Source organism: Symphalangus syndactylus, chromosome 8 (genome assembly GCF_028878055.3).
Source record: "Symphalangus syndactylus isolate Jambi chromosome 8, NHGRI_mSymSyn1-v2.1_pri, whole genome shotgun sequence".
Lineage (NCBI taxonomy): Eukaryota > Metazoa > Chordata > Mammalia > Primates > Hylobatidae > Symphalangus > Symphalangus syndactylus.
The window spans coordinates 47,443,335-47,455,085 of record NC_072430.2 but is presented as its reverse complement, the minus strand read 5'-3'; the positions used below and the strand labels follow the sequence as shown (position 1 = coordinate 47,455,085).

General features: G+C 52.0%; 1 protein-coding gene across 1 annotated transcript; it reads right to left on the bottom strand.

Moving 5' to 3' along the window:
- Positions 1-1,432: 1,432 nt before the first annotated feature.
- CCDC177 (coiled-coil domain containing 177) lies at positions 1,433-11,251 on the bottom strand. The gene is made up of 2 exons (XM_055289008.2): positions 10,860-11,251; positions 1,433-9,968 (listed from the first exon to the last, which is right to left on the bottom strand). Exon 2 carries the CDS (start codon positions 9,938-9,940, stop codon positions 7,820-7,822), a length of 2,121 nt encoding a protein of 706 aa, XP_055144983.1. The 5' UTR covers positions 9,941-9,968; positions 10,860-11,251; the 3' UTR covers positions 1,433-7,819.
- Positions 11,252-11,751: the final 500 nt, after the last annotated feature.

Sequence of the window (11,751 nt, the reverse complement as noted above, 5' to 3'; positions counted from 1 at the left end):
CATCAGAATCACCTGGAGAGCTTGTGCAAACACAGATTGAGGGTCCCACCCCCAGAATATCTGATGCTGATCCTGCTGGCCCAAAGACCACCCTTTGAATACCTCTGCTCTAGAATATGCATCATCCCTGATGTGGTAAGCTTCAGGGTCAGCACAAGAGTCCCTCGTCTTGTCTCTGGGCAGTGAGCCTCAGTCCATCCTTAGTGCCAGCAGGACCCATCTGGTGGCACTAAGCTCCAGTGAGATCTGAGCTTTCTCCCTGCAGGCCTTACACATAGATATTGCTGGCAGTGATTCAAATGGCTGCCACTGGGATGCTCCAGGAGGTCCCCTTGGTTATAAAATATCATTCCCACTGATTCCCAAGAAGCAACAGAACATACTGGTTAAAAGCATGTGCTGTATAGCCAGACTAAGAGAATCCAAGCTGACTTTGCTCAACATTGGCTGTGTGACTATGGGCATATAATTGCTTAAAGCTCATGCCTCAATTTTGTCATCTGTAAAATGGAAATAATAACAGTACCTACCGTATAGAGAATCTTGTGAGAATCAAGTGCTTAAAACAGTCACCTGCACAGTGTAAGTGCTTAGTACACATTGGCTATCATTACCCCTGCAATCCCAGCATTAGCAAATTGTTCCCTTCTGCCATGCATTTGCTCACCCTGCAGGTTCTCTGGAAATAAGCAGATGTTCCTAGGAAGCACACTCTGCCTATGGTACAATTTTGCTGAGGATTCAGGAGTACTCTGAGGTCCACTAGGGCATCCCTCTAGGTTATCCAAGGATGGAAGAAAGGTGATGAGGTAGGAGAGCTCCTAGAATCTTGCCATACTCTTCATCCTCACTTCCCCATGCACAGTGAGAGCCAGAATGGGCCAGCCTACCTGGTTAGCACCTCTATGTATTGATGTATGTCCAAAGAGGAGAATAGACATCTACAAACCCAGGCCTGAAGCTAGCCTCCATGCAGTTGTCAACAGGGCCAGAGGGCCAGGAAGGGAGACTGGGGACATTTGGTGAGGCTTCTCAGGGAAAGTCATTAGTTGAGGATGAAGTGATGCTAAGGCATATCCAGCTCTCTCCTTCCTGCTCCAACACTACCCCTACAGTGAGCCCATCAGCACTCTCCCAGGTTGGGCTTGTCCCAGACCCTCTTCCTCATTCCTGTGTGGCCATAGCAGAAGATGGCTGTGCAGTCCAGAATTCCTGCCAAGTACCACCACACCCGGTAGTACCAGAGTCCCCCCGAACAACGGTTCTCTCACAACCTCTCCTACTTGGTCCTGCTGAAGATGCTATCATAGAATTTGGGCATCACCAGGACAGAAGCACACCCTATTTTGCCCTAGAAAGATGCACAAATTTTAAAGCATTCTGTCATTTTACCCATCATTTAAGAAGTCTTCTTAAAATAAAATTACCAAAATTATTATCACATGTCAATTTTATTGCCAAACAAGGTAAATGGGTAAACAAGTAAATCCCTACCTCCCCCCAGCCCCCACAACCCCAGGACTACTGCTTATTACCAGGGGAACCATTTTTCCAGAGCCCCTCATTTGGAATGGTTTGAAGATTGCCACGCAGCAAGGACTACCCCCAAAAGGGCTACCATTCAAGCCTGGTGTCCACCAGGACCACCTGGCGTAAGCTCGATCTACCCCATTCCTTCCTTTAACATCTTCTCTAATTTAGGATAACAGTATCCACAAATTGAGTGCTACTGCTTTCCAAGAACTAAATGATTTAACAACTCCCTACCAAATAGGATCTATTGTCTCCATTTCACAGAGGACAAGAGGAACGAGTCGAGAATAGCTTGAATAAGTCAAGACACTTGCTCCTTTGCCAAACTCTTTGCCTTAAGTTGTGATAACCACATGGAATAGATTTTCAGAATTTGGTGGACATCAGTCATTCTGTTATGCTATGTTCATGAATGTTGGCATTTTGGTATCTAAATTCTATTTCCTAGTAAATCTCTGACACCCAGTGAGAGAATGCACTGGGAAGGAGAAGTGTAGTGGCAGCATGAAAACCCTTCATCAACATGAGGCTCGATGATGGATTTGGGAGATGCAAACACCATGCTCACAAGCCACAGCCTGAAGCAGCCTTGGGGCTGGAGGCAGGTGGGAGCAATGGAATCTTACAAGGGGCAGCTCAGCCTTCCCAGAGCTTAGCCCTCCCTGGAAGAATAAGATGGCTGTAGTTCCTCCCTTTGCAAGAACACTGATGCTGGAAGCAGTAAGGGTGGGCGTGTGCATGTGTATGTGCATGCACGCTTGCACATGTGTGCTCACAGAAGATATGGATCATTCACAAGAAAGTCCTGTGAACTGTGTAAGTGTCTGACACAAAAATATGCCATCAATACTGTACTAATGGAGGGGTGGGCGCCATGGCTTATAGTCCCAGCACTATGGGAGGCTGAGGTGGATGGATCACTTGAGGCCAGGAGTTTGAGCCCAGCCTGGCCAACATGGTGAAACCCTATCTCTACTAAAAATACAAATTTAGCTGGGTGTGGTGGCATGCACCTGTAATCCCAGCTACCTGAGAGGCTGAGGAATGAGAATTGCTTGAATCCAGGAGACGGAAGTTGCAATGAGCCCAGATGGCGCCACTGCACTTCAGCCTGGGTGATAGAGCAAGACTGTCTCAAAACCAAACCAAAACAAACAAACAAAAAATTGTACTAGTGGAGAGGAAGAAAGGCAAGAACACTTCAAAATGACAGCTAATTTAAAAATCACTTTGGACTAGGTTTTTGTGCTCATTTGAGACATGACTGTATTTGATGAATTGGGAAGTAATAACACTGCAAATGATGACATTATCAGCGTTTCTCTGAAAGAAACCATCCCACATTCCATATCCCAACATCTGCTACAGTAAAAAGATAGATAGAGGGAGAGAGACAGAGACAGAGAGGGAGACAGAGAAAGAGAGATGAATCACCTTCAAGGGTATTGCCTGTCATGACTTTTAAGAGTGGCAGCATTGAAAACTGGCCAAGAACTCTACCCTCTGTCCCAGCCCTGAACTACGGGAAACCAAAGCAGCACCAGGGATAGTAATGAAGGGCTGGGGGCTGGTTGGGAAGACCCATGGGGTTGGGAGGAGGTGCATGTGAGAGAGATGCCAGGGAACTCTGTGTAACAGAGCACATATGAACCGAAGAACTGCTCTTGTCTAAACACACATAACCAAAGCATATGATGAGGTGTAATATTCAGGTGCTATGCCAGACACCCAAGGCCTAAACAACATTTCTAGAACTAAGAGTTTTCTGCTTCTGGGTCCCTGAAAGCCCCTTCGCAGGCTGTGTGAAGAAATACCAAGCTTCCTCATGTTCCTCTGCTGAATGTTTCGCTGGATGAAGATGTGGTCATACAGCAGAGAAAAGACAAGCCTACAGAGCAATCTTTGGGCTCAATTATCTGAAAGGCTTAAGAAGTGGGATATTCTGGTTTACTAAATCTTTTTATGGATTCAGTACTGACCAGAAATTTCTTTTTGTTGAGACTTTTAAACTGGAAATGGTCCTGCAATTTTGACTTTCTTGTCTCAGCAAGAACAGTCAGATGATGGAGCTGGTACCAAATGACGTTTGGTGAATTAGGACTCTGCACAGCCTGAGGCTCGGTTCTCTAGGTCGAAGATCATTATTTATGCTGCCTCTCTTAAAGGCATGACAGGCAATGCCCTTGAAGGTGATTCATCTCTCTCTCTCAGTTTATCTCTCTTTCTTTGTTTACTGAAATTTAAAGCTGATTAAGTGCATGGCATGAATTTGACCTGATTAATCAAGGTTTCTCCAAGAAAGAGAGCAACAGTGACTAAATGATGATTGAATGGTGGATGACTTGTCCTTAGGAAGCTGACAATGTTTGAAGTTAGTGCCTTGAGGGACCATCAGGTCTGCCTACAGATTACTCAGGTGAGAAAGTTATTAAGCCCAACATAAAAACAAAGATGTCATCTGCTCATGACATTGTACATACGTGATCTCCAGGGTCAATGATCAGAAAGGCTGTTTCTCCAGTACCAAGGGCAGTGCCTGGCACATAGCAGGGGCTCACTGAAAATGTGTTGAATGAATGGAGTCCTGCCTAGCTGGCCTATACACACTTCCTCTGGTCACCATTTGTTTGTCCATTCATCCCTCTGTCCTTCTCTCCATCCAGTATCTACGTGCTTACCATATGTGAGATGTAAAACCACTGGCTGTAGGGGATTCTATGCTAAACAAGATACAGCCCTTTATTTAGAGTTACCTCTATTTCAATGGACTTTGTAAAGGTGAATAAATGATAAACGGTGGATTTCACAGAATAGCCTGAACACAGACTGCATTCTCATATATCTTCACTATCCCACAGAGTATTTGCCTTTAGCAAATCCTGGTTACTGCCCTCATTGGAGAGTCACAGTCCGCATGCTTCCAAAAAGAATCTTCCACCATCCTGTCTAGATAGGATTGTAGGCATTGGGTCACTGCCTGAGCAGGACACTAAACTACGCTTCACTGATGATTTCATCTGAAATAGTTTTGTCCTTCTTGCTTCCGTGGTAATGAACTAAACCTAAGCTTCTTCCAATGCCTCCCATACCTCCTCACTTCATTTCACAGTCTCTGTTTTGTAGAACAAGGGGATGCTCCAAGAGGACAAATGTGAAGGTCTGTGGTCACTTCAAGGCTGCAGTCCCCTGGGTGGTAAGAACACATCCAGCATGGTGCTCTAAAGCAAATTCTGGGCACTTGTTAGAATATCATTTAGGGACAATTCCACCCAGAAGAATATACATCAGGAGCCATTTTTCCACCCACTATCCTTGTTCCACCTCCAACATTCTCTTGCTGCATTTCAGAATAGGAAACAACCTCTTCTCTCTGGCGTTGCTTCAAGAAAAGGATATAAACAAGGGGCCCGACAATGATTCTGGAAATTGCTTCTCCTCAGAAAGCAATATGGATATTTATCCTAGAATATGGAGGTTGGCCTATACTCTAGCAGATGGTCTGGAACATTCTTTATTGTCACTAGGTTTGGCTTCTGTTTTTGCTTTTTTTTTCAGGGTTTCACTATGTTGCCCGGGCTGGTCTGGATCTCCTGGATGCAAGTGATCCTCCTACCCTGGACTCCCAAAGTGTTGGGATTACAGGCATGTACCACCATACCCAGCCCTGTTTTTGCCTTAATTCTACTTGGCTATATGGATTTTTGTTTTTTGAAGAATCTAAAAGTTTCTGCCTTTACACAGTGCGTCTCTCTAAGTGCAAACTTCTAATTTGGTGAGATTCAGGCCTGGGCCTTTGCAACACATGAGATACTATAATTTGTGCTTTTCAAGACTACTCCTTTCTGCACCAGGTCATGACAGTACATCACACTCTGTGACCATGGTAGAGTTACATGACCCTTCCTGTTTATAGCAATTGCACCTTTGGTTCCAGAGTTGTAGAACTGGGGAACCCATCTGGATTCTGATTCATTCTCACAGTGTTTGTGTGACAGGGCAGAAATCATGATCCCCCATTCTACAGTTTGGGGAAACCAAGGCACAGAGAAGCAATCTACCCAAAGTCACTCAGTAACCCAGAAAACAAACTGGGTAAAGGTCCAGGCAAGACCACCTATGTTCCTTTCAGTGCCTTATCTGAAAAATCAGATTGTCTTCTCCAACGAATGAACATACTTTGGAAGGAAGTAGTTTTAAAGTGGAATTTTCTATGGTTTCAAAAGCCCTTTACCAACTCAAGAACCACAAGGTAAGAACCAGAATCACATTAACCTTTTAGTTAAATGCTTCTGACTCATGGATAATACCAATTATTTCAACTCACTGACAACCTGGTTACCAACAAGAAGAAAATTTAAGGGAAAAATTAACCCATTCAAAAAAAAAAACCTCGGTACACAGCTCCTTTCCTTGTTTCATGACATCTTAAGCCTAACACCCAAGCACTGCTTCCTTCTACACAATACAACTTTTATATTTGTTGGCATGTGATGGGGTGAGGGTGAAGGGTTGACAAAGAGTGTGTGTGTGTGTGTATGGATGTGTGTGTAATAATCAGCCATTTCAGGGACAATTTTACCCAGCAGAATATATCTGAAATATGTTTAATATAGTAGTTTTCTACCCTGTTTCCTTTTTTTTTTTTTTGGTAACTTTTTATTCCTGATCCTGGTTTAATGTAAAAAGTGATGTCTTACTTCCCACCTTCCTTGATGAAGGCAGAGTCAATGGGTGGATATGGCAGTGGGGCAATTTCAGCTTAATGGAAGGGAAGCACTCTAAGGGTTAAAATTGCCTGATGACAACTAAATGTGACCTTTTGGACCACGGAGTGACCTGGTATTGCAAGTATTTCACCCCAGAGGCTAAATGATCATCTGTCCACGATGCACTGCCCCTTCCAACACTAGGGATTCATATTCCCAGAAAGAAACTAGGCTGACACCAATCCTCCTGCCTTCCCCTCCAGGTCGAGAAAGGCACAAAAAGGACCAACAAATAATACTGACATGGTGCTTTGGATCCAGGAGGCCTTGTGGTACCAGAAGAGGAACACTGATGGTCCCATCTGGTGAATGGGAAAGGTGAGGCATTGAGAGGGTGAAATACTTTCAGGCATAGGTGAGGGGGTACCAGGAAATTTAAGGGGGAGACTCTTTTTCCTGGGGGCAGGTGGAGAAGGTACACGGCCGTTGATAGTGAACACAACTCTCAACAAAGAGGCAATTCCAGCTCTTCCGCCACCACAGTAAAGCAGCCAAGGATACCCTAATTGTCCTCAGAGAAGTAGAGATGATTCCTTCACAGAGGGAATCCTACACTCCAAACTCTCTAGGGCCCACCCTTGAGACTGCATGCAGGGCTGGAGATTTAGGCAGGAACAGCCTTGGGCAGGCACGTAAGGTAGCTCTGCTTCTTAAGGCATGACTGCTGTCTTCATGGAGTGGGCCCCACCCTGCAAGGAAGCTTAATGGAATGGAGCACTGCTGCCAAAGGAATCCAACCCCTCCAGGGGCTGGGGGTTTCTATTAAAGCTAAACAGCATCACCAAACCAACCAACTTCCTGTGCCACTTGGTAGAATAAGGATGGAGGGGGGAAAGGACAAAAATTGAACATTATCTGCAGATGATTGTCTAACTAGAAAACCCAAGGGACTGAAATGGAAACTATCAAAACTGGTGAGAATTTGCTCAGGTGGCCGATTAAAAGTCAGGTCTAAAAAATCAACTGCTTTTTGGATCATTTGGGCGTGGCTTGACACCTTGGAGGAGCTGTGTTTTTCTGGGAGGCCTCCGCTCTTTGTGCAGCTTGCCATATTTTGAAAGATGGAGGTGAGCCAGGGTGATGTTCCCTCAGCAGTAGCAACTCTGTCTCAGACACCAATGTCGAACACGTGCCTGGGGCAACTGCTGCAGAAGGGGTGGGGACAACCACCTCTGCCCTCTCCTGGGGGGGGCCTCTCACCAGTCCTGATCAGCCCCTTTCCCCCAAGCTTCTCTATTCCAGCCCAAGAGACACATAGGGAAGTTTGACAAGGGTCGGTGCAGGAGCCATCAAGGGTGGATGTGGGCAGATTGTGCTGTCATCTCCAAACGAAGTAAGTTTTAAAAACAAAGGGGGCCAGCTGACAGGTCCCACACGTCTGTACTGTTGTTGCCTCATTGGTCAGAAGCCTCGAGAGACCACCGCGCTGCGCACCGAGCGGGCACTCCCACGATGGTCAAAGTGGTCGAGGGAGGCCCCAGGGGGCTGTGCGTGCCAATCTGGCTGGCGAAGAGCCGCAGTTATTTGCGGTCCAGGCTGGCGTGTAGCTGGGCCTCCCGCACCATGCGGTCGAAGGAGCGCGTGTTGGTCTCCTCGCGCACCTTCTCGCGCACGTGGAAGGAGGCCCGGGCTGTGGAGCGGGCGCTCTCCAGCGCACTGCGCCGTTCCCGCGACAGCTGCTCGCTGCGCTCCAGCTTGCGCCCGATGGCCTGGAGTAGCTCTCGCCGGCGGCAGTCTTCGTCCCTCTCCACCTTCTCTTTGTTGGCGCGCTGGGCTCGTTCCTTCTCCAGCCGGCTCTGGCCCACGCGCCGCGCCTTCTGCTGCACTGCTTCCTCCGCCACCTGCGTCGCGTGCTGCAGCCGTCGCTCCCCCGCCCGCGCCAGCGCCTCCAGGTGCGCCTGATGTTCCCGCTCTTTGCGCTCTGCCGCCTCCTTGGCCCGCCGACCCTGCAGCTCCTCTCGCCGGGCCCGCTCCCGCAGCTCCCGGGTGCGCTGCTCCACCAAATGCTCGTAGTTCTCCTGCGCACGGCCCAAGCTGGCTTCCAGCGAGCTCCGCAGGCCCTCTCGCTCCTGGCGCTGCTGCCGGGTCCGGCCCTGTAGCAGCGCCTCGTGGCGCGCCCGCTCCGCCCGGCTCAGCTCCCGCTTCTCCCGCTGCAGCTGGCCCTCCTGCCGTTGCTTGGCGCGGGCCGCGCGCTGGGCGCGCTCCCTGCGGATCTGCTCGGCCCGCTCCCGCCCTTCCTGTAGGCCTTCCTCACGTTGCTTCAGGTTCTGCTCCTGCTGAAGCTTGCGAAGCCGATCCTCCCGGGCCGCGCGCTCCGCCCGCTCTCGCCGCAGTAGGCCCTGGCGCTCGGCCAGCTCCCGCCGCCGCTCCTCGCTGCGCTCGTACTGCCGCTGCCGCCGCCGTGCCGCCTCGCGCTCTTCGCGGCCACGGCGGCCTCGCCGCTCCTCCACCTGCGCGGCCCAGGCTCGGCGGCCCTGCTCTAGGGCGCGCTGCTTCTCCCGCTCCTCGCGCTCCCGCCGCTGCTCGGCGTGCACGCGCTGCAGCTCCCACTGGCCGTGGGCCGCCGCGCGTTGCTCTAGCAGCAGGAGCTCCTCCTGGTGCCGCGCCAGCATGAGCGCCGCTATCTTCCGATCACGCTCCGGCACCCCGCGCAGGCCGCGTTCGGCACGCACTTGGCGCACGATGCGCTCCACGTGCTGAGCGGTCTGCGGCGAATGGCTCAGGTCCCCGAGGCTGAAGCTGCGGCCGGTGATCGGAACCAGGGTCAGGGCGGACGGGCGGCCCGGAGCGTTGGTAGTGGAGGACGCCGACCCCGCCGGGCAGCTGTTCCTGGCTGAGGCCCGAGGCGGCCAGCGCAGCTCCCTCAGGCTTTCCCCACTGTAGGATGACGACGATGCCCCCGACTCGGAGCTGAGGGCGCCCTCACGCCGGCGGGACAGTGAGTCCAGCGAATGGCTCTTCCTGCCTGTCCGAGAACCCGCTGGCGGAGGTTGGGTCTGGGCGGAGGAGGGACTGGGGGAAGCCTTGCGGGCAGCACGCGGCGCGGGCGAGGCCGGGAGGCTGGCGCTGCTGCAGCTGCTGCTGCTGCCTGCGCTCGGGGCCGAGGCTGCGGCTGCGGCGGCTGCGGCGGCGGCGGCCGCGGGGCCCAAAGGCGTGAAAAGACGCCGCTTCTCCTCGCGCATGATGCGCTCGCGCTCGGCCCGGCATTGCTGCAGCTTGGCGCGCCGCTCCGCCTCGTAGGCCTCATACAGGCCGGTGGCCACCCGCATGGAGCGGCCCGGAGCCTCGCGCACCAGGTCGGCCAGGGCCCGTGGCAGCAGCTCCACCGGTTTGACCGCACAGCGGGCGCAGGCCTCTAGCGAGCGGGGGCTGGTCAGCACGTAGCGGCTGCCCTCCGCCTCCGGGCAGTCGAAGTTGAAGAGGTCGAGGTGCAGCAGCGGGGACTGCTCCCGCCGCCCGCCTTCTGCGGCTGCACATGGGACTTCCGTCTTGCGGGGCACCGCCGCGGAGGCCGAGGCCGAGGAGGCTGCGGGCTCCTGGGCGCCCTGGGCATCAGGGGGCACGGACGCCGCGGCCTCGTCCCCTCCGGAGTCGCCGGGCTCCGCTCCTGCCTTCTCTTCTTCAGGCACCGGGTCCACCATGGCTGAGCCCCGTCCTTTGTTGGAATCTCTGCGGATCACAAGGAGGGACATCGAGGAATACGTTTGAGAGCTCTTCCCCCATCCTCATCCATAGTCACCCCATCCCAACTTAATCCGCTTTCGGATTAGGCTCAGAGGCTTTGGTGGAACGTAAATCGTAAAACCGATGTCGGAAAGCCCGGGCTGAGCGCCAGAACGGGGATGGGGGTGGGGCGGACACTCGTGTTCAGAGAGCAGCCTGGGTCTCCCTCAGCCCCGGAATGCGGGGTGGAGGCCTGTGGCGAGGCTTCTCTGGGCGCCTGGCCCGCTAGATACATCCCCTTTCTGCTGCAAGTTAAGATGAAAAGATCCAGGTGCAAGCAGGAGCTAGCGAGGGAGGCGCTGGAGGATTCCCGGGAGGATTAGCGTATTTGTTTGTAGCTTAGGCGGGCTACTGGGGATGCAGCTTTGCAGGAACAAAAAAGCAAGAGGCCTGTTCATCCCAAAGGACCCCATTTGCCTAAGGGAAGAAGTTTATGGTTGATTTCCCCTGCCAAAGGAGACTCGGTCGCAGGGCCCTCGGGTGATTAAAGGGCTGGGAGAAGTCCCCAAAGGCCTCTCCGGGAGGGGTGATGGATTCTTGCTCCAGGAGCTCTGGCAGGGCTTACTGAGGGCACTGCACGCCGCCTCCGCCCCCACCTCCAACCCCACCGGGTGTTCGCTGGGGAGGGAGAAGGTGCCTGGATACTCTCAGACACACCGGATCTCCTCCAAGTCTGAATGTGCTAAAGATACCATCCGCCCCAGTCTGGGTTCAGATACCCGCCTTCGGGTGCCCTCCGAGTTCCCCCACAGCATCCCAATGGGTGGGCTCCTGGAGCGCAACGAACCTGACCGCCCAGGTTCCCGCAGCTCCCGGTACCCGAGCCAGTTTACTCACCCCGCGTCCTGGGCTTCGGCCCCGCGCCAAGGGCTTTTGTTCGCAGCTCGCCGCTGTCCCCTGCGCTTCTTCAGTCTCTGCGCCGGCGGGGTCGGGTTACTGCTGGCTGCAACCGCGAAAGGAGCCCCATCTGCCGCCGCCAGCGTCTCTCCATGGGGTCTGCGAACAGGGCGCACGCACCCCAGATGCTACCTATACGCGGGAGGGGGAGTGCGACAATGTCTCCCTGAAATAACGCGGCTCTGCACCCTTCCCTCACATTGATTCTTTAAAAAAGAAGCCCGGTTCCGTCGCTGCCGCATCCCTCTACACCTCTACAACCGTGGAGGTACCGCAGGTCCCACGCTGCCCCCTGCGCCTCCTGGCGGACACTCGAGGGTGCTGGTTTGTTTGCTTCGAGGACGAAGGAGAAATTTTTGTTTAAATGTATATATGTACATATATACACACACATATGTATGCATATATACACACACATAATATGTATATATATACACTACACGCATACAGGTAGATGTAGGTATAGATGTGGATAGATATCGATATATAGATCACCAAGAAACCCTAGTCTTTCAGCAGCCTAACTGGGTAGAATGAAGAAATTGCTCAGCTTGTTTCTAAAGGAAACCCTGAGGAGCAAACAAACTTGATAGCGAATAATTGGGTGGAAATATGGCGCCTGATGCAAATTGTGATTTTTTTTTTCCAATGAAAAACTAAAAACAGGCTGGGCAAGGTGGCTTTCACCTGTAATCCCAGCACTTTGGGAGGTCGAGGCCAGTGGATTACTTGAGTCCAGGAATTTGAGACTAGCCTGGACAACATAGCGAGACCCCATCTCTAAAAAAATTTTCAAGAATTAGCTGGGGTGGTGTCCTGTGCCTGTAGTCCC

Coding starts and splice junctions, on each gene's coding strand:
- CCDC177 (XM_055289008.2), bottom strand. CDS start 9,940: ATGGTGGACCCGGTGCCTGAAGAAGAGAAGGCAGGAGCGGAGCCCGGC.